The 22,500-nt window shown below is 38.8% G+C and overlaps 1 protein-coding gene across 1 annotated transcript in view; it reads right to left on the minus strand.

The window, feature by feature from the left end:
* The window catches only part of ches1 (checkpoint suppressor 1), a 215,862-nt gene that overhangs the window by 83,836 nt on the left and 109,526 nt on the right, over positions 1–22,500 (minus strand). The window contains exon 3 of the mRNA XM_062034664.1: positions 3,620–3,771. Within this exon, the coding sequence (XP_061890648.1) occupies positions 3,620–3,771 (152 nt within the window). The remainder of the gene's footprint in view (positions 1–3,619; positions 3,772–22,500) is intronic.

A 22,500-nucleotide genomic window follows, 5' to 3' on the forward strand; every position in this document is an offset into this window, starting at 1 on the left:
TAGTACAAGTCTTTAGGGGTATGTGTGCAATGGATGAGAGAAACAAAGAGTAGGGGGGCACGAAAATGATCGAACCGATATCAAGATTTATGACATCACGCCGGTACAAATGAGCTCCGATAGGTAAGTGGGTTAGGGTGAACAAAACAAGCGCTCCTACCTCATAAGTAGTTTCTACACTACTTAGGGGTGTGAACAAACAATACCGATCCTTCTTTGTTGACAATGTATTTATTTTTAGTCCCCCGGCTAACAAGAGGCTGCAGCTAATTGTGTGTCTCCATACACAGTGGGGAGCCGCTCCGCTAAGCTAATCATAATCACCTCCGTTATGGCAAATAAACTGAATTTTTTCATATTTTAAGTACTACTTAATCACTGGAGTACGAGGCTAAACATGTTGCACACCGAGCGCAAGCATGCTAATAGCTAAGCTCATACTTGCCAACCCTCCCGATTTTCCCGGGAGACTCACGAATTTCTTTGCCCCTCCCGAAAATTTCCCGGGGCAACCATTCTCCCGAATTTCTCCCGATTTCCACCCGGACAACAATATTGGGGGCGTGCCTTAAGCGTCCTCTCTCACCTGAAAACGAGACTATTACCGTATTTTTCGGACTATAAGTGGCTCCAGAGTATAAGTCGCACCGGCCGAAAATGCATAATAAAGAAGGAAAAAAACATATATAAGTCGCACTGGAGTATAAGTTGCATTTTTTGGGGAAATTTATTTGATAAAACCCAACACCAAGAATAGACATTTGAAAGGCAATTTAAAATAAATAAAGAATAGTGAACAACAGGCTGAATAAGTGTACGTTGTATGACGCATAAATAACCAACTGAGAATGTGCCTGGTATGTTAACGTAACATATTATGGTAAGAGTCATTCAAATAACTATAACATATAGAACATGCTATACGTTTACCAAACAATCTGTCACTCCTAATCGCTAAATCCCATGAAATCTTATACGTCTAGTCTCTTACGTGAATGAGCTAAATAATATTGTTTGATATTTTACGGTAATGTGTCAATAATTTCACACATAAGTCGTTCCTGAGTATAAGTCGCACCCCCGGCCAAACTATGAAAAAAACTGCGACTTATAGTCCGAAAAATACGGTACTCTACCCGGTGGTTGTTTGAGCACACTGGAGCTAGTCCCTGGGTAGTCCCACTCCTTAATGCTTCAGTCACACGCAGGATTCTTACAGGAATGAGGCCAAAAAACAACCGTAACTACTGTAATTCTTGAGTTTGGTTATGGAAGATGCCATAAATAGGAGGAGAAATTGTTTAAAAGGGAATTGTTAAATAATTACAAAACAATTCAACGTTGTTGAAAAGCCCAAAATAACATCTAAAAACATACCGAGGGGAGCAGTACGAAATAAAAACCCCAACAAACTTGATAACGTTACCTTTTTGATAACTTCGATGACTTCAAATCAAACAGTTTGACAGTGACAGCAGAGTTGTACAAAAAGATTTATGGAAGCAAGCATGTGAGGCGCGAGCGTATAAAATACATGCGAGTGGGACTTTGAAGAGATGTGTTTTGATTCAGAAATATTCTTATCAATTGGAAATACTATGTATATATATATATATATATATATATATATATAAAGTATATATATATATATATATATATATACAGTATATATATATATAAGCTATATAGGGGACGGCGTGGCGTAGTTGGTAGAGTGGCTGTGCCAGCAATCGGAGTGTTGCTGGTTACTGGGGTTCAATTCCCACCTTCTACCTTCCTAGTCACGTCCGTTGTGTCCTTGGGCAAGACACTTCACCCTTTGCCTCTGATGGCTGCTGGTTAGCGCCTTGCATGGCAGCTCCCGCCATCAGTGTGTGAATGTGTGTGTGAATGGGTGAATGTGGAAATACTGTCAAAGCGCTTTGAGTACCTTGAAGGTAGAAAAGTGCTATAGAAGTATAACCCATTTATCATTTATCATTTATCTATCAACTATTGATTATTTTTGTAATTGAGTAATCTATTGAGTAGGTTTTGATTAATCCAGTAATTGGATAAAACTTTATAGCTTCAATGTGCATTTTAGGGCACATTTTTAAATGAAAGATTTTTATACTTGCCGTAACCTTCATTACCTTCTACTTATTTTATCCTGTATTTACAATTTTACCTTTTATTTGCCTTCTATTTCTTATTTTATCTTCTTTTTACCTTTGTTTTTTTTTTTTAATATCTTAATTTCTATTTACATTCTATTAATCTTATTTTAGCTTCTTTTTGCCTTTTTTTAACATTACTTAACCTTCTATTTGTTTACTTTTTATTTACCTTCTATTCATCTTCTTTTTACAATACCTTACCTTCTATTAATCTACTTTTATTTACCTTGTATTTATCTTATTTTAGCTTCTTTTCACCTTTTAGCATTATTAATTATATTTTTTAACCTTAGTATACCTTTAATTTACATTTTACCTTTTATTTACCTACTTTTACCTTCTATTTATTGTCTTTTAGCTTCTATTTAGCTTTTTTTTCCCTTTCTTATTTTACCTTGTATTTACATTTTATTTACCTTACTTTAAATTGTTCTTAACTTTCCTGTTTACCTTATTTTACCTTCTATTTAACGTGTTTTACCTTTGTTAACCTTGTATTTACCTTTCTTTTTTTTTCTTCTTTCTATTTAACTGTTTTTAACTTTTTACTTTTAACAACATTGACCTTGTTTTATCTTGGTATTTAACTTGTTGTACCTTTCTTTATGCGGTCTGGATTTGATTAATTTTTATTAGCTACATTCATAAATAAGTAGTTCTCAAACTGTTTTCACCAAGAACCACCTCAGAAAACACTTGGCTCTCCAAGTACCACCATAATAAACAGCATTTAAATACAGTAGCGTAGTAGACCTTAGTATTCATTAAAAACAAGGCAGAGGTAAGTATATATAATATTTTTGGCCACTGTAACATTACACACAGTTTGAACAGTAACACTGTGTTTGAACATAGGAAAATAAAACACTGTTCTTGAATTAAGTGATTCTTTGGTGTACCACTAGAAGGAGCTTGCGCACCACTACCAAAGTTTGAAAATCACTGCAATAAACGAATAATCGAAGCAACATATTCTAAATCAAATCCTCTAATCAAATTAATATATTTAATCAATTAATTGCAGACTTTGTTATAAATATACCTCATTAATAATAAATTCATTTGATTTTCAGATCAAGTCGCGGGCCAATAAAAAATAGTTTCGGGCCAAAAATGGGACCCAGGGCGCACTTCGGACACCCATAATCCCTAACGTAACTTTAAGAAAGCGGGGATTACTGCTTGCATAAAAGGTTTCATGCATTTTCATTTATTAATATTTTGAACTGGAATACAAGTGTAAAAAGAAGCTAGGTACTTTGAAAACAAAACAACAATTTGACAAATACTCAATCTTAAGTGACGAATAATGCCTGAGAAGCAGGTTTTGCTGTTGGGGTTCTTGATCAATTGAGCTCAATCGTAAAAAAAACGTGTCTTGGTTCTGGACCTAAAGACTGCGTTTCCGACTTTGGATGTTCCACCGTACTTCAAATCGGTCAGTTCCATAGCTGCCTTACCTGTGGTGAAATGTCTGAGACAGGGTGGGCGGAGAGGTGGGAGGTGTCGCCAAGCCTGTTGAGTAGGGATGGTACGGGGTTTTCTTCAGCGCCTGGATCAGGTTGTGTCTGTACTCCGGGTCTATTGACCACAAAGATCCTTTCCCTATGCTCTGGAAGGAAGACAAAAGAGGACATAGAGAGAGATGTAACTTGATGCGGTGTCAAGGCGCAGTTCAAACAGTAAAGTGACCTGGACCAACATGTCCGAAGTTTAATTCTTCCTATTGACCGATCTAGTGTACACAAAAAGACATGCTGGGTTTGCAGGGGTAGAAAAGAAAGACATTATATTATTTGAACTATAAACGCTGGCACATGACTGCTTGCTGTCAGCCTAATAAACTCAAAACTGATTGGTAACTAGTTCTTAGGGTACCCGGCTTGTGGCCGAAGTCAGCTGCTTCTGCGTCAAGGCGAAGCGTGCGGCATAGCGACTCTAAAAACTGCAACATTGCGTTACCTATAGTTTTCAACAAAACAAAACACACCGACTAGTTCAAGCTCCAACCACACTGTCCAAGTTCCCTTAGTTGCCATTGTCTACTAGTCAACATCGTCCTTAGCGTGTCAACGAATCCTACATCTGAGGCAGAACCTTTAATGGTCCACGTCGGAAGTGACTACGCAGAAGCACAAACCAAGCACGAGTGGTGGAAAATGAATTAATAATAGGGCTGCACCTAATATTCATGATTATTTAATCAATCAGTAGCATTGTGCTGGACTGCATCTGCCTCCTCTCGAATCAAACTAATTCACCACTCCAAGATATTCAATTGATCGCAATTGCACTGTTCAATTTGTCTTTGGCGGAGTTTCTTGGGTTCATGCTTGTAGAATTAGATTGGTCAGCTCTAGTCAAATCTAAGGCTATGTTCAAACTTCCGGTCAATTCCCACTTTTTTGCCCGTATGTGACATGTATCGGATTTATTTATGTCAACGTGAACAGTACAATTGTCATTTTCTAAAAACCGACCCAAGCCATTCTCATATGTAGCTATATATCAGATATGTAGCCGATGCAACTGCATGCTGAACGTTCAGGTCGCGTTTAGCCGACATATACGTCAACGTAAGGTGACAAACGTCTCAATTCTTTGCCAAAACAGACAGGCACAAAAGTAGTAGTAGAAAACAGTCCGTGGTGAAATATGATAGGAGGACTTATGTCAATGTCCCACCTGCTCTGCCTCCTCACCCACACGTCACAACAAGAGTCCCACAAACAACCATAGCCAAAACCTTTGCCTTTTTCCTTAAAGGCCTACTGAAAGCCACTACTACCGACCACGCAGTCTGATAGTTTATATATCAATGATGAAATCTTAACATTGCAACACATGCCAATACGGCCGGGTTAACTTATAAAGTGCAATTTTAAATTTCCCGCTAAACTTCCGGTTGAAAATGTCTATGTATGATGACGTATGCGCGTGACGTCAATCGTTGAAACGGAAGTATGCGGACACATTGAATCCTATACAAAAAACTCTGTTTTCATCTCAAAATTCCACAGTATTCTGGACATCTGTGTTGGTGAATCTTTTGCAATTTGTTTAATGAACAATGAAGACTGCAAAGAAGAAAGTTGTAGGTGGGATCGGTGTATTAGCGGCCGACTACAGCAACACAACCAGGAGGACTTTGACTTGGATAGCAGACGCGCTAGCCGCCGAACTCACCTTAACTTCCTCCGTCTCCGGGTCGCCGACCACATCTGTGATCGGGTGAAGTCCTTTGTTGCACCGTCGATCGCTGGAACGCAGGTGAGCACGGGTGTTGATAAGCAGATGAGGGTTGGCTGGCGTAGGTGGATAGCTAATATTTTTAGCATAGCTCTGAGGTCCGGTTGCTAAGTTAGCTTCAATGGCGTCATTAGCAACAGCATTGTTAACCTTCGCCAGGCTGGAAAGCATTAACCGTGTAGTTACAGGTCCATGGTTTAATAGTATTGTTGATTTTCTATCTATCCTTCCAGTCAGGGGTTTATTTCTTTTGTTTCTATATGCAGTTAAGCACGATGCTATCCCGTTAGCTCCGTAGCTAAAGTGTTTCGCCGATGTATTGTCGTGGAGATAAAAGTCACTGTGAATGTCCATTTCGCGTTCTCGACTCTCATTTTCAAGAAAATATAATATCCGAGGTGGTTTAAAATACAAATCCGTGATCCACAATAGAAAAAGGAGAGAGTGTGGAATCCAATGAGCCAGCTTGTACCTAAGTTACGGTCAGAGCGAAAAAAGATATGTCTTGCACTGCATTCTAGTCCTTCACTCTAATGTTCCTCATCCACGAATCTTTCATCCTCGCTCAAATTAATGGGGTAATCGTCGCTTTCTCGGTCCGAATCGCTCCAGCTGCATTGAAAACAATGGGGAAATGTGAGGAGCCTTTCAACCGTTGACGTCACGCTACTTCCGGTACAGGCAAGGCTTTTTTTTTTTATCAGCGACCAAAAGTTGCAACTTTATCGTCGATGTTCTCTACTAAATCCTTTCAGCAAAAATATGGCAATAACGCGAAATTATCAAGTATGATACATAGAATGGATCTGCTATCCCCGTTTAAATAAAAACATGTCATTTCAGTAGGCCTTTAAGTTCATATGTGACTCTGGTTGCACAAAACAGGACCGACACCGACACCAATCAGGGCCATGTTTCCGTCTGGAAACACTACTCCATAAAAAACCAAAAATCTGAATTGGTCATCATTCCCTTTGTGTAAACATAGCCTTTGTCCATGTGCTTGAATTGAACAGTCTTAGATTGGTCATATCAAGCCCTATCTGAGTCTATAGGCATTATTTAATGAAGGCTGCTAGGATATGAGGTTAAATCTCTTCTAACACAAACTGAACAGTCTTATACTGGTCAAATAGAGCCTAATCTAAGTCTATAGGCATTGTTTGATAAAGTATGCTCAGATGAGAGGTTAAACGGCTTCTAAGACAAACTGAACAGTCTTAGATTGGTCATATCAAGCCCAATCTAAGTCTATAGGCATTGTTTGATAAAGCCTGCTCAGATGAGAGGTTAAACGGCTTCTAAGACAAACTGAACAGTCTTAGATTGGGCTTCTTAGATTGGTCATATCAAGCCCAATCTAAAATAGGCATTGTTTGATAAAGCCTGCTCAGATGAGAGGTTAAACGGCTTCTAAGACAAACTGAACAGTCTTAGATTGGGCTTCTTGGATTGGTCATATCAAGCCCAATCTAAAATAGGCATTGTTTGATAAAGCCTGCTCAGATGAGAGGTTAAACGGCTTCTAAGACAAACTGAACAGTCTTAGATTGGTCATATCAAGCCCAATCGGAGTCTATCGGCATTGTTTGATAAAGCCTACTCAGATGAGAGGTTAAACGGCTTCTAAGACAAACTGAACAGTCTTAGATTGGTGAGATCGATCATCGAGCCCAATCTAAGTCCATGTCCATGAACTGATAAGCCTGTTCGGGTGAGAGGCGAAATGACTCCAAAGACAAACTGAACAGTCTTAGGTTGGTCAGATCGAGCCCGATCTGAGTCTAATAGCATGAACTGATGAAGCCTGCTCAGATGAGAGGTTCAACTTCTCCAAAGACAAATAGTACGATCTTAAGAGTTTTCAGCTCCAGCCCAATCTAAGTCTATGAGCGTGCTTGGATGAGAGGCAAATAGTCTCCAAAGACAAACGGAACCGTCCACCTGTGATCGATTGAATACCCTGAGAATACAATGACCTGATGAATGAGAACCATAGACACTCCAAGATATGTGTCATGACCGTGCCACAGTGCACAAAGCAATGCCCCAGCTCCATCAAACACCTCTCAAGATGAATGAGAACAGAAACGGTGAGCCAGCACTTCTTCTCTCAGGTCCAACATCAGCGAACTCTGACCCGGCAAATGTTCTTCTGGCTGAATAGACAAAAACGTCCCGACACATTCCAATGGTGTCATCCCAGATGAATGAAAGCACTAGAATCCAACAATAATTTCATTTGGAAAGGTTTTCCAATCCGTACATCAGTACATTAGCCACACATGTACCGAAAGAAAACTTCTGGAAAGGTGAATTAGTTTCGTCAATGCCACCCCACCAATATTTTCCTGTCTGCGTCTCCTTTTTGAAGCGTTTTCTGATTAAAATACAGGGAAACTCTTGAACTTTTTTTCCACTTCAGAGGCCACAACGGAGTGTATTTTTAGATCAAAAGCAACCCCTCGTCTACCCTAATGAATCTGTTGCTCCCAATCTGACTGAAACCAGCGTATAGATTATAGAGAACAGGGATCTCAAACAGGTCGCCATGAAAAAAATGCTGGCTGTCTCCAGCTCTGTCAGCTCCCACCGCGCTTTCATCTGCCTTGTCAAAATCTCAGGTTTGTATACGGCGGAGACCGAGGATGGCAGCTCGATAGGGGAGAAGAGTGTGAATACATTTGAAATGAAAGGCGCCTTGCCTTACGTTCAACCCACTTTGTAATGCGCCATGATACGATATAGATACAGGATATGGGTTGGGGAGATGTCATAGCTGCAGGCTTCTCATTTTTTTCTTTGAGCAAATACTAGAAGGAATCTATTAAGAGGAAAATGTCAGATATGTCAAAAGCAGTGTGAGAAGTAATAGGGGGAAAAAAATATCCCAAAACTGCAGTTTAGGGGTTTGAATAGGTTACTTAAGGGATGGGTACCGAATCCAGTACTTTTTCGGCACTGACCGAACATACCGATTCACATATTATGGTGCCTGGTTTGGGTGTGATGTCACTTCGGCACTTGGCGATCAATCCAGCAGCATTGAGAGCAGATTCAACCAAACTACCTTTAGGTAATGTAGCAATTATCAATGCCAACAAAGAAATCGACTCCAAAAACACTCCAACATGCACACACACACACACACAGATAACAATGCCACACCGCTAAACGTTGATTGTGACATAACAGCAATCATAAATACCAGGGGTGTACAAACCACGGCCCACAAGCACCTTCAATTTGCCCCACGAGACACAGAACAGGTTGAATTTCAATTTTTCTTATTACCGTAATTTCCGGACTATAAGCCGCACCAGCTAAATTTAGGGGAAAATACAGATTGCTCCATATATAAGCCGCACCCGACTATAAGCCGCAGGGTTTTGATGTGTAATTACCGTAGTATGTAGGGATTCCTGCTACCACGGAGGGGATTGTCGGGACAGAGATGACTGTTTGGGAACGCAAAGCGTCCCATTTATTAACAATAAATCTTTCAATCATTCAATCAAACTTTCACATCTTTGACATGGCGAACAGCATTCGTGCAGAGTACAAATAATACAACGGTGCAAAGTAATACAAAGTGCTCGCCTGTATGTTATCAAAATAACCAGCCTACCGGTATATGAAAAGTCAGTCTTTAATCATTGTGTCATCGTCTTCCTCCTGCGTACTAAAACCACCGAAATCCTCTTCGTCGGTGTCGGAGAAGAACAGGCCGCAAATAAGCCGCACCTTTGTATAAGCCGCAGGGACCAGAACGAGGGGAAAAAGTAGCGGCTTATAGTCCGGAAATGACGGTAAATTTAACTACCCAGGGTGGCAAATTGTCGCCATTTTGGTGACAATGTAAGTAAGTCAGATCAGTGACCATGATATGTACTTGACATTATAAGCAGAGCATTTACTTATATGACCCAATCCAAACAACCTTTCCGAGTCATGGTGCAGAAAAAAAAATAAACCAACAACACAACCTGCTCACTGAACTTTGTGGATATTATAACAACACGTCCCATCATAATAGAAAATTAGAAATTGCACCCATTTAAATCAATTGCAAGGCATGATCTCCACACTGATCCATGTTTGACTTTTATCTGCTTGAGGTTTCTGATTGATTACAAAGCCACACACACACACAGTGCATTTTCAGTAGACCCATAATAAATTCATAAAAGAACCAAACTTCATGAATGTTTTTGTGACCAACAAGTATGTACTCCAATCACTCTATCACAAAAAAAAATAAGAGTTGTAGAAATGATTGGAAACTCAAGACAGCCATGACATTATGTTCTTTACAAGTGTATGTAAACTTTTGACCACGACTGTATCTGCGCCCATCTAATATATGAAAACAATTATTTTTCTGCTGAAATTTAGTGGGTGCGACTCATATACCGGTGCGCTCAATAGTCCGTAAAATACGGTGTCTAACGTTTTAGGGAACACATTTTGGATTATGTGTCTATCGCGACACACACTGATATCGTTTTATCGCTCAGCCCTAAAAAATATATAAATAACTTTTGTCTGCGATGAATCACTATTAATTACAAGTTACCTCGATAGAGATGAAACATGATTAATCACCACTGAATATTTAACTAGTTTGACAGACAAAATAAAAAATTACAAAAAGATCATAAATTATAAATGTACCGTATTTTTCGGAGTATAAGTTGCACCAGACGAAAATGCATATTAAAGAAGGAAAAAAACATATATAAGTCGCACTGGAGTATAAGTCGCATTTTTGGGGGAAATTTATTTGATAAAACCCAACACCGAGAATAGACATTTGAAAGGCAATTTAAAATAAATAAAGAATAGTGAACAACAGGCTGAATAAGTGTACGTAATATGACGCATAAATAACCAACTGAGAACGTGCCTGGTATGTTAACGTAACATATTATGGTAAGAGTCATTCAAATAACTATAACATATAGAACATGCTATACGTTTACCAAACAATCTGTCACTCCTAATCGCTAAATCCCAAGAAATCTTATACGTCTAGTCTCTTACGTGAATGAGCTAAATAATATTATTTGATATTTTACGGTAATGTGTTAATAATTTCACACATAAGTCGCTCCTGAGTACAAGTCGCACCTCCGGCCAAACTATGAAAAAAAACTGCGACTTATTGTCCGAAAAATACGGTAAGTTGTTTCCATTGTAAAATCCGTAAAACGTGTTCTGGGATCTAATTGCTTGGGGGAAAAAAGAAACGGTCATGTTTGAGAAACCTAAAAGTAATTCCTGAAAAGCCTGAATGAGTTGGAAGGTTGTCCTCTATTCAAGGTCATTCCAAATCAAACGAGTATTTCTTCAGGGTTGGAGAAGGTAATCGTGCCGTAGCTCATCGCTCATTTCTTTAAACCACAGGTGTCAAAGTCAAGGCCCGGGGGCCAGATGTGGGCCGCCACTTTATTTTATTTGGCCCTCGAAAGCCTGGAAATAATATGTATCAGTAAAATACTGTAACTTTTATTACTAAATGTATTCTTTCTTTCTATTTTGGGCTAATAAAATATATGTACTCCATGTAATCGCAAATTATGTTAACTTAAATATTGTCTAATTATGCAAAAATGTATCTTCAAACATTCTAACCAGAAATAAAGCCGCACCAGAAATAAACACTAATAATAATGATTTCAAAGCAACTTATCCATCAAAGTGTGCAATGTAAAAGTAGCAATAGATTTCATGGTAAAATTGTGAAATTTACTGTGGTTTTAACAGCAATTTTCTCTAAATGAAAAAAACAGTACTTTTTTTTTTTTTACTATAATAAACTGTGGTGCCGTTTTAGCATTTACAGTAATACACCGGAAAATCGACAGTTATTTAAACAAATTGGCAGCGCATGTGCCAAAATTTTACTGTAAAACTGCATTTTTTTTAAATTTACAGTAAAAAAACAAGTGTAAATTTTACAGTAAAATTCTGGCAACTGAGCCGCCTTTTTTTTTTTTTTTTTTTTACCATAAAAAAAGGCATTACTGTTTTTCCATTTACAATAAAATACACTACATTTTGAGGTGAAATTATTGCAACTTACCATATTTTTTTTACATTTTAGTTTAAAAAAAATCTACTTATAAAATGCATTCAAAAATTGTGTAATAATAGTATTCACTGTTAGACACGGCCCTCTGGGGCCAAACATAACTGCCATGTGGCTCTCAGTGAAAACGAGTTTGACACCCCTGGTTTAAACCCTACACTGTAAAAAAAAAATCCTATTTTTAGGGTTAATTTACTCTAAATTTCTACTGTAATTTTTCTATTTTTTCTAAATAGTTTATAAAACTGTAGAATTGAAGACATTATCTGTAAATAAACAATCCCCCTGTTATTTTAAGTAATATGCCAGTAATTACAAACTATGTATATTTCTATTTCTTTTACAGAAAAATACCAAATTAATTATACATAGCATTTTCTGTTTTCTTAAATTACTTTCAAATTCATGTAAAATTACAGTAATTATCTTTCATTAAATATGTAGCTTGTTATATAAAAGTTTATGTCCATACTAACAATCTGTAGAATAAAGGTATTTTTCTGCAGAACTGTTTGCATCATCACTTTATTAAAGGTGGTTGATCTTAACAATTCAGAAAAAATCTGTAAAATAATGGTATTTTTCTGTGGAACTGCCAGCATTGTCACTTCATTAAAGGTGTTTGATCGTAATCATTTGGAAAAACTCTGTAGAATAAAGGTATTTTTCTGCAGAACTGTTTGCATCGTCACTTTATTAAAGGTGGTTGAGCTAAATAATTTAGTAAAAATCTGTAAAATTACGATATTTTTCCGCAAAACGTTTCATGAAAATTTCTGTAAATATAATGTTTTTGATCATTATTTGGTTTACAATGTTTTACTTTAATGTTATGGTTTTTGTTTGGCAGCCGTACCTGCCAGTAGATGACCGTTTTTTTTACAGAATTTTTTTTTTTTTTTACAGTGTAGCGGAGGTCTGAGCTCCGGCTTCATTTGACCTTGCCGGGATGCACGGAGCAGGTCGGAGCCCTCACTCGGAGATCTTTGCGTTGTTAGAAAGCGCGCCGTGGCGCTGGTACACAGGCCATGTGTGGCGGCCATGTTTTGCAGACTCCCTGGGGAGTGTGATATTACCCAGCATGGTCTGCTCCTGGGAGTGCTTCTGTTACTGCCAGCGACGCCTCTCCCGGGGAGCAAGATATTACGCACACATACGCTCACTCCCACCTGGGTGACCCCCTACTGGGCCACATTTCCCCCGTGCACCTCCAGCCGTTTGTATGTATAGAAATATGTGTGTGTGTGAGCGCCTGCCACTCCATTAAATCAATGTTCACCGCCGAAGCTTTGTCTGCCGCTGCCAAGCCACCGGCCAATCAAAGAGGCCGATCTGTCGCCCTCGGTCAGTAGGCCAATCACAGGGCGTGACTGGCAGAAAAGGGTCTGACACCTGGGTTACAGTGCAATGGTCACCTTGGCAACAGGCGTCATCCGCAGGGAGCGGAGGCAGAATTGAATTTTTCAAAAATGAACTCAAAAAAAAAAAAAAAGACATGGTGTTTCATAATCAATAATCCTGAAAAGTTATTTTCCGCCAAGCTCGAGTTTGATACACTGCGACAAATGGCATGGCAGTGCTCAGAAATAGGACCTGAACAAGGAAGGCTATCAGGGGACACGGACCTCAGGAACTGTATTTCTTTTACTTGTCTTTCCTGCATACTTTCACTGTAAAATAAAATCAGTGGGTTTTTGGATTTTACACAAAATTACTGCATTTTTAAAAATAGAAAGCAGAGAAATATCCACCGCATAAAACCTTTGAGATCAAGTTGACCAAAACTCTTTCAATAAAACGTTCAATAAACCTCAGGATATCAGGGATGTGCCAAATGATCGGCCATTGATCTGTTTTGGCCAATTTTCATGAAGTGGTCTTAATTAAAATTAATGTGGCCTGCCACCATGAATGGATTAACGTGGACGCCGACTTAAACAAGTTGAAAAACTTATTCGGGTGTTACCATTTAGTGGTACTGTGCAATCTACTAATAAAAGTCTCAATCAATCAATCAAACAAACGTCATTCAGCGTGGTCCGTCACATCATTTAAAGTGGCCCAACGATTCGTTTAAAGTGGTGCGCCACTTTATTTAATAAAGTCCACCACATCATTTAAAGTGGCCCATTTTGTTTAACGTGGGCCACCGAGTCATTAAACGTGGTCTGCCACACTATTTAAGTGGCACGCTACATCGTTTAAAGTGGCCCACCACAACATTCAACGTGGTCCGCCACATCATTTAAAAAGTGGTCTTTCACATCCTTTTATGTTGTCCGCCACATCATTTAATGTGGCCTGCCACATCATTCAATGTGGACCACCACATCATTTAAAGTGGCCCGCCACGTTATTTAATGAGGTACGCCAAATTATTAAATGTGACCCACCAATTAGTTTAACGTGGTCCACCACATCAAACATTTAATGTTGTCCGCCACATAATTTAACATGGTCCGCCATGGCATTTATGTGGCCTGCCACATCATTCAATGTGGTACACCGCATCATTTATAGTGGACCGCCACATTATCCAATGAGGTCCGACACATGATTTAAGGTGGCCAACCAATTAGTTTAACGAGGTCCACCACGCCATTCATTTAAAATGACCCGCCACTCCGTTTACTGTGGTCTTCCACATCATTCAATGTGGCCCGCCACATTATTCAATGTGGACCACCACGTCATTTAAAGTGGTCCGCCACATCATTAAATGTGGCCCAACGATTCGTTTAAAGTGGTGCGACACTTTATTTAATAAAGTCCACCACATCATTTAATGTGGCCCGCCATTGGCCCGCCATTTTGTTTAACGTCGTCCACCACGCCATTCAATGTGGTCTTCCACGTCATTTAAGTGGCACGCTACATCGTTTAAAGTGGTCCACCACATCATTTAAAAAGTGGTCTTTCGCATCTTTTCATGTCATTTAATGTGGCCTGCCACATCATTCAATGTGGCAGTCAATTATTTAATGAGGTACGCCAAATTATTTATTTTGGCCCACCTATTAGTTTAACGTGGTCTGCCACGGCATATATGTGGCCTGCCACATCATTTATAGTGGACCGCCACATTATCTAATGAGGTCCGACACATGATTTAATGTGGCCAACCAATTAGTTTAACGAGGTCCACCACGCCATTCATTTAAAGTGACCCGCCACTATGTTTACTGTGGTCCACCATATCATTCAATGTGGCCCGCCACATCATACATTACACGTTGGATTTTACACAAAATTACAAAAATTCTGGCAACTGTGATGACAGTTTTTACTGAAATCTCTACAATTGTACATTTATAAAAAGCTTTTTAGTGTAGATTTTTCACGGTAAAATCCTGGCAACTGTGATGCCAGTTTTTATTGTAAGCACTACAGTCGTACATTTAAAAAAACTTTTTTAAGTGTATTTTTTTTTAATGGCAAAATCTGAGCAACTAAGATGCCAGTTTATTGTAATCTTTACGGTCGTACATGTTTAAAAAACTTTTTAAGTGTAAATTTTTTCCCATAATATTCTGGCAACTGAAACGCTAGTTTTTGGATTAATCTCTACAGTCATACTTTGTAAAACAAGTGTAAATTTTAAAATTCTGGCAATTGAGATGCACATTTTCATTGTAATCTCTACAATCGTACATTTAAAAAAAAAACTTTTTTAGTTTATAGTTTTTACGGTAAAATCCTGGCAGCTGTGATGCCAGTTTTTATTGTAAGCACTACAGTCGTACATTTTTTAAAACTTTTTTACTGTATATTTTTATGGTAAAATCCGAGCCACTGAGATGCCACTTCTTTATTGTAATCTTCACAGTCAAACATGTTTTAAACTTTTTTTGTGTACATTTTTTCCCATAATATTCTGGCAATTGAAACGCTAGTTTTTATAATAATCTCTACAGTCATACTTTTAAAAAAAACTTTTTTTTATTTTTTAAATAATATTTATTCATTCATTTGATAGGGAATTCATAATACATGTACTAAGAAACAGACACTCCCCTACCAAAAAAATAAAATAAAATAAAATAAAATAAAAAAGTCTCTACCATCGTACAATTTTGAAAACTTTTTTAGTTTATATTTTTTACGGTAAAATTCTGGCAACTGAAATGCTAGTTTTTACATTAATCTCTACAGTCATACTTAAAAAAAATAAATTTTTAAGTGCAAATTTTTATGGTAAAATTCTGTCCACTGAGATGCAAGTTTTCATTGTAATCTATACAATCGTACATTTTTAAAAACTTTTTTGGTTTATATTTTTTACAGTAAAATTCTGGCAACTGAAATGCAAGTTTTTTTAATATCTACAGTCGTACTTTTAAAAAAACTTTTTAAGTGTTATATTTTTTACCGTAATAAAAATGTAATGCTAGTTTTTTATTGTAATCTCTCCAATTATACATTTTTAAAAACACTTTTTAGTTTATATTTTTTACGGTCATATTCTGGCAACTGAGATGCCAGGGTTTTATTGTAATTCCTACAATCATACATTAAAAGAAATATACAACTTTTTTAGTGTATATTTTTTAAAGTAAAATTCTGGCAACCAAAATGCTAGTTTTTATTTCAATCTCTACAGTCATACCTATTAAAAAACATTTGTATTTAAAAGTTTCACGGTAAAATTCTGAGCTGCCAGGTTTTAACCTTCAAACCTGCTGTTGTTTTTTACAGTGTGTTACTGTAAATGAAAAAAACAGTATCACCTGTATTTTTACAGTAAAATTCTGGTGACCGGGCTGCCTGTTGTTACAGTAAAATCTATGGATGTTGGTTTTTAGTATCACTTGTTTTTACCGTAAAATTCTGACGCCTGACCTGCTATTTTTGTATTTTACCGTAAAATCTACAGCCGTTGTTTTAACAGTGAAATAATGTAAATGTAAAACGGAACCACTGCTATTTTTATAGTAACATTATTCTGACTGAACTGCCAGCTTTTTTACCGTCGTTTTTACATGTATTTATCCTGTAAAAGGAAAACCATACCACTGTTATTTTTACAGTAACATTCCTGCGACTAAGATAACCGTTTTTACTGAAATTGTTGGTTTTACATGTGCATTACTGTAAAAGGAAAACCACACCACTGTTATTTTTACAGAAACTTTTCTGCAACTAAGATAACAGTTTTTACTGAAATTGCTGGTTTTACATGTGCATTACTGTAAAAGGAAAACCACACCACTGTTACTTTTACGGTAAAATTCTGGCGACTGAGCTTTTAACCGTTAAGTAAGTTGTTGATATATTCACAGTGCATTACTATAAATAGAAACAAGAGTACACTTGTTATTTTTACAGTAGAATTCTGGCAACTGAAGCGCCATCTTTTTAAGGTAAAGTCTACGGACGGCGTACATCTGCTCTTTCTCAATAAAGAGGAGTATATTTTGGGAACATGTGTCATGGAAAAATCACATTGCTTGAGTATTTGCAGCCGAAGAGCCCGATTACACAACAAATAATTCAGAAGTCAAAATGATGCGACCCCCCCTTACCCCCCATTCAAAGAAGAATCTGATACTGAAGGGAAGCCAAAAATCAAGAAGCGTTGCGTGAGACTTTCATTAGACTTTCAGGTCCCCACAACGCACGCCCTCCAATTAAAAGGACGTAATTATATGGATCTGTGTCAGAGCATTTGAACACTTCTGCCTCCAAATGTGGCAAAATAGTGAGCAACACAGCTGCCGTGGTGGTACAGACAACAAGCACACCGTAACAGTGTGTGTGTGTGTGTGTGTGTGTGGGGAGAAAACACACAACAAAAGGCTAAGAAAGTGGATTGAAGGGTGGGGAGAGGGAGAGCTTGCGTTGCCAACATCTGTTTCCTGTGTTATATAAGCTGTGGGGGCTGGTCTCCCTTGGAAACGGGCGATATTCAATAGTCCCCTGACCTGGCCACTAACAAATAATTTCACAAATAAATATACCTTATGCAAAAATATTGATATGGCAACTGCTGTAAGTCTGCATATTTAAAATCCTGCAGTCTGGATTTAATCAAAAAAATGTTTACCGTATTTTCCTGACTAAAGAGCGCACCCACTACATTTTAGGAAAAAAAAAAAAAAAGATCCCTTATAAAAGCCGCACCGGACTGTAAGTCGCAGATATATACGTTGTGAAATTTGTATTTACACAGAAATATTTAGTAAATGTTTACTTACATACCTCGATTGTTCCCAAACGGTGTCTGAAACACGGCAGTAAAACGGCTGATCAAACAAAACAAAAAAGTCGTCGTCAAGCTGGCTCTTCAATCAGCTAAACAGACTCAATAACTCCACGGTGACGTTTTGGGAAATTTACAAAACTATAAACGTAAACTCGTAAATGTGTTAGAATATTAGCTGATACTAACGACATTAAGATAGCATGTACAAATATGCATGAAAACATTCCTACAGATTAGTACCTAAGAATTGTTTATGCTATATTGTAAAACTAACAAATGTTGCTTGGGGTAATGGTTGAAGAATCCATACGAGTAGAAACACTGTGGACGGATAGAACACCGAATAGCAACTGCACTTCCGGTAGATTTGGAAAACAAGTCGAAACAGAAGGGCAATACGGCCACTGCAGCACCTGTAAAGTAGCGGTTTATAGTCCGCAATTTACGGTACGTATAATTAACGTTGTATCAAGGTCTAAGACAGACAGTCATAGAGGTGTTAGCATATTAACTAATACTAACAACGCTAGCTTGATGTACAAATATGCATGAAAATCCTCCTACACACATCACACATGGGATGGTTTAGTAAGTAAGAATTGTTTTAGTTATATTGTCAAACTTACAAACGTTGCTTGGAATGATGAATGAAGAAGCCATACAAGTAGGAACGCTATGGACCATAAGAAGACGGAACGGCACTTCGACCTCCGGTTTGAAGCACTAAATGGAAGGACACTGCAGCATCTGCAGTGAGCGCCAGAGCACAAACGATAACACACCATTTCAGTGCATTTGCTTTATTTTTTTTGACAACTGTGGAGGGGGGCGTGGCCTGCGGGCCTGCAGCGAAGCGGGGTGTGCCAGGTCCGGCCTCGAAGTCAGCGACAGGTGCGTAGATGGCCCACCTGGGCCTTGTTATTTAATCACCTGTCACTCTGTATAAGCAGCAAGCTGGGAGGAGAGAGGTTGTTGGAGCTGGAGCAAGAGCGCGAGCGAGAGCGAGAGCCCCACAGACTACTGCTGAAAAGCAATCTGAGAACATTATTGAAAAATAAAAGTCTATTGTAACCACAAAACGGGCTCACATGACAATGCTTGGTGGTGTGGAGGACCCACTGGAAGAGAGCTTCCACAACAACTATTTGCATTATGGCCGTCAGCGAAGAAAAACCTATAAATTACCCGCACCGTTTTTACAAGCCGCGGGATTCAAAGTGTAGGGAAAAAAAGGAGTGGCTTCTAGTCTGGAACATAACTAACGAGGATGAAAACCTTAATTCTTTCTACCTAGAGGGAGGTAATATGAGTACATATTATTATAATAATATAATGTCTGTCTATCTGTGTTGGCCCTGCAATGAGGTGGCGACTTGTCCAGGGTGTACCTCACCTTCCGCCCGAATGCAGCTTGTCCTGCGACCCCGAACGGGACAAGCAGTATAAAATGGATGGATGGATATATAATTAATATAATTGGATATTAAAAGCATGTGAAAATCCGACTTTAACCTTGTTTACTTTCATGACGACCTCCTTAAAAAGAAGAAAAATCAAGCAGCTAAAATGCGCCAAACAAGTGTGGAAAAAGGGTTTTGCATTAAATCCCTTGTAATGGATTTAAATGGGTGTAATTTAATGTAAATGGTCGTTTTTTAAAATAATATCCATTAAGTTCAGTGAGCAGGTCATGTTAAGTGTAGGGATGATACTCGAAACCGGTTTTCCCGGTTGTTCGATAAGAAAATAACCGAGTCCTCGGACTCGAATCCCTTTTTGAGAACCGGTACCCGTTATCGAGACCACTATAGTAAAGAAAAGAGTTGGTTCTTTATTCGAATCCCTCGGAACGAATCCCGTCCCGACCAGAAATGCTCCGTGTGACATCACAATAAATCAGTCACGTAGCTCAGTCATTAGGCGCAGATAGCGAAAGCAGGAACACAATGGACGGGAAAAAGCGCTCCAAGGTGTAATAAAGTTCAAAACAAAAGGTATAATCCAATGAATAACTTTACTGAGAGATTTGAGCAGGGTACAAACTCATGAAGAACACTTTTACGACCCACCGGAAACATAGCAACCAGGCTAGCAACGCACCTCCTTTACGGCAGCTGTCGCAACGTTCTTAAAGAAACCGCAGCACATACATATATATACAACACATCTCCCTTTTTTTACTTTTGTTTTTCACACAGTATATGTGTTGTCTGTCTAATTATAAATAATGCAGACGAGGCGTGTTGGCTGAGTTCTTGACGTTTACTTTCACGGGTGACGACATGCAACAACACTTTTCGGGGCTACCGCGCATGCTCGTCACTCCCGTTGCATGATGGGTAGTGTAGTTGTTATATTCCCTAGCTCATAACATCTTTCCCCCTATACAGAAATAATGTTAACTCAATAAAGTGTATTTCTTTTTTTAGCTTTAACTTTTCTTTTTTTAGCATTGTAACCACATTTGCAAACAACTTTTCTCTTCATAGAATTTTCTTTCTTTCTTTAAAGTGCAAAAATGTCAAAGCATCATAACAAACAGTTATGTCAAATAGCAGCAGAATTGCACTTTTTGGAGAGCTGTATTATTTCCAGTTTTGTGCCCAAGGGACTGATATTATTTAACACTATATTATTATTTATACACCTAATAGTGATCACAGAGACAGGTTGTTTTTGTGTTACTGTATATATTTGTTTTTCTGAAAAATCCCACTTAATATACTTTGGGTAACAACAGTCAATGTTTATTTATTTTATTTTATTTTTTTAGGGGGGTAACAGTCAATATTTATTTATTTATTAGATTAAATTGTTTTCTTATATAATAAAAGTGAGCTTTTGTTAAACCAAATATTGTGTGTTTTTTTCCATATACAACAACCTATCTGGACTCGATAAGAGAATCGATAAGGAATCGGTTCGATAAGAGGATTCGATAATAGACTCGAACTCGATAATTTCTTAGCAAACATCATCCCTAGTTAAGTGTGACCATGTTTGCGCTGGTTGAACTTTTTTTCCTGCACCATGACTAGGGAAGGTTGTTTGGATTGGGTCATTTAATTAAATGCTGTGCATTTTCTCACATACATGTACTGTGGAGGGGGACGTGGCCTGCGGGCCTGCCACGGAGCGGTGTGTGAAGTGAAGTGAAGTGAATTATATTTATATAGCGTTTTTCTCAAGTGACTCAAAGCGCTTTACATTGTGAAACCCAATATCTAAGTTACATTGTTAAACCAGTGTGGGTGGCACTGGGAGCAGGTGGGTAAAGTGTCTTGCCCAAGGACACAACGGCAGTGACTAGGATGGCGGAAGCGGGGATCGAACCTGCAACCCTGAAGTTGCTGGCACGGCCGCTCACCAACCGAGCTATACCACCCCAAGGACCGGCCTCGAAGACAGCGACAGGTGAGTAGATGGCCCAGATGGGCCTTGTTATCTAATCACCTGTCGCCTTTATTAGCAGCAGCCGGCACGAGACAACGAGTTGGGAGTTGGAGCCAGGGAGAGACATGCGAGACTGAAAAGAAAAAAAACATATATTGCTGGAAAGCAATCGCTTTATTCAAACTATCTACCGGGCTCCCGAAGATCTGTCGGCCAGGAGAACCCACACCAGAGGGAAACCTCCACATGTACAATTATTGGTCAATGACTTGAGTTACCCTTGATGGCCATCAGATGGCGCCAAAATGGCAGCGATTAGCCTCCCGTGAATCGCTTATTGGACTAGTGCCGTCTCGCGGGGCCAAATTGAAGTAGTTTGAACACTCCTGTCCTCGACATAAACATATGAGTATTATAAGGTATTGCAATGCATAACATTACTCATTACTCTGAAATACTGGACAAAAGTACTGAAAAAACTACTAATTCATAGAGATATCATTTTGTGTATCTTTCTTGGCATGTATCAAATCCAACCACCACCCATCCTTCTGCAGAGCACCATCCTCTCCTGCTGCTTGCCAAGCATCCGTTTAAGGAGCTTTGTTGTCCGCGGCAGAGAGACTTATCAATCTTCAGCATTATGACTGCCTATAACATCCGCAGTGTAGAAGTATTAACGCTGGCTGCTTCTAAGCCCGATTAACCCACCGCAATGCAGGGATGCATCGTTACTTACTGTATATATCCTGTTCAGATAAACAGAGGATTATCCATATTACGTGCTGTGTAGTGGACGTCGATACGTTCATTAACATATTGAGTGTGTAAAAGAGCGATTTAGTACAAGCGCAGAGACAAGGAAACATGTCACACACAATACAGGTCGTGATAGTAAGTCGCTGCACATCCAATAATGCGGCATCCTGGTGCGATATCAGAGACACAAGTATCGGATATGTGCGATACAAGCGGTCCTGTAGCGTGTTTACTTGCGTGTGATATCGTGTGCGATAGGAGTGGTCCTGCAGCGTGTTTACTTGCGTGTGATATCGTATGCGACATGAGCGATCCTGCTGCATGTTTACGTGTGTGTTATATCATGTGCGATACGAGCGGTCCTGCAGCGTGTTTACTTACGTGTGATATCATGTGCGATACAAGCAGTCCTGCAGCGTGATTAATTGCGTGTGATATCATGTGCAGTACAAGCAGTCCTGCAGCGTGTTGACTTGCGTGTGATATCATATGCGATACAAGCAGTCCTGTAGCTTGTTTACTTGCTTGTGACATCATGTGCGATACAAGCAGTCCTGCAGCTTGTTTACTTGCTTGTGATATCATGTGTGATACAAGCAGTCCTGCAGCGTGTTTACTTGCGTGTGATATCGTGTGCGATACAAGCA

This window comes from Entelurus aequoreus, linkage group LG23 (genome assembly GCF_033978785.1).
Source record: "Entelurus aequoreus isolate RoL-2023_Sb linkage group LG23, RoL_Eaeq_v1.1, whole genome shotgun sequence".
NCBI lineage: Eukaryota > Metazoa > Chordata > Actinopteri > Syngnathiformes > Syngnathidae > Entelurus > Entelurus aequoreus.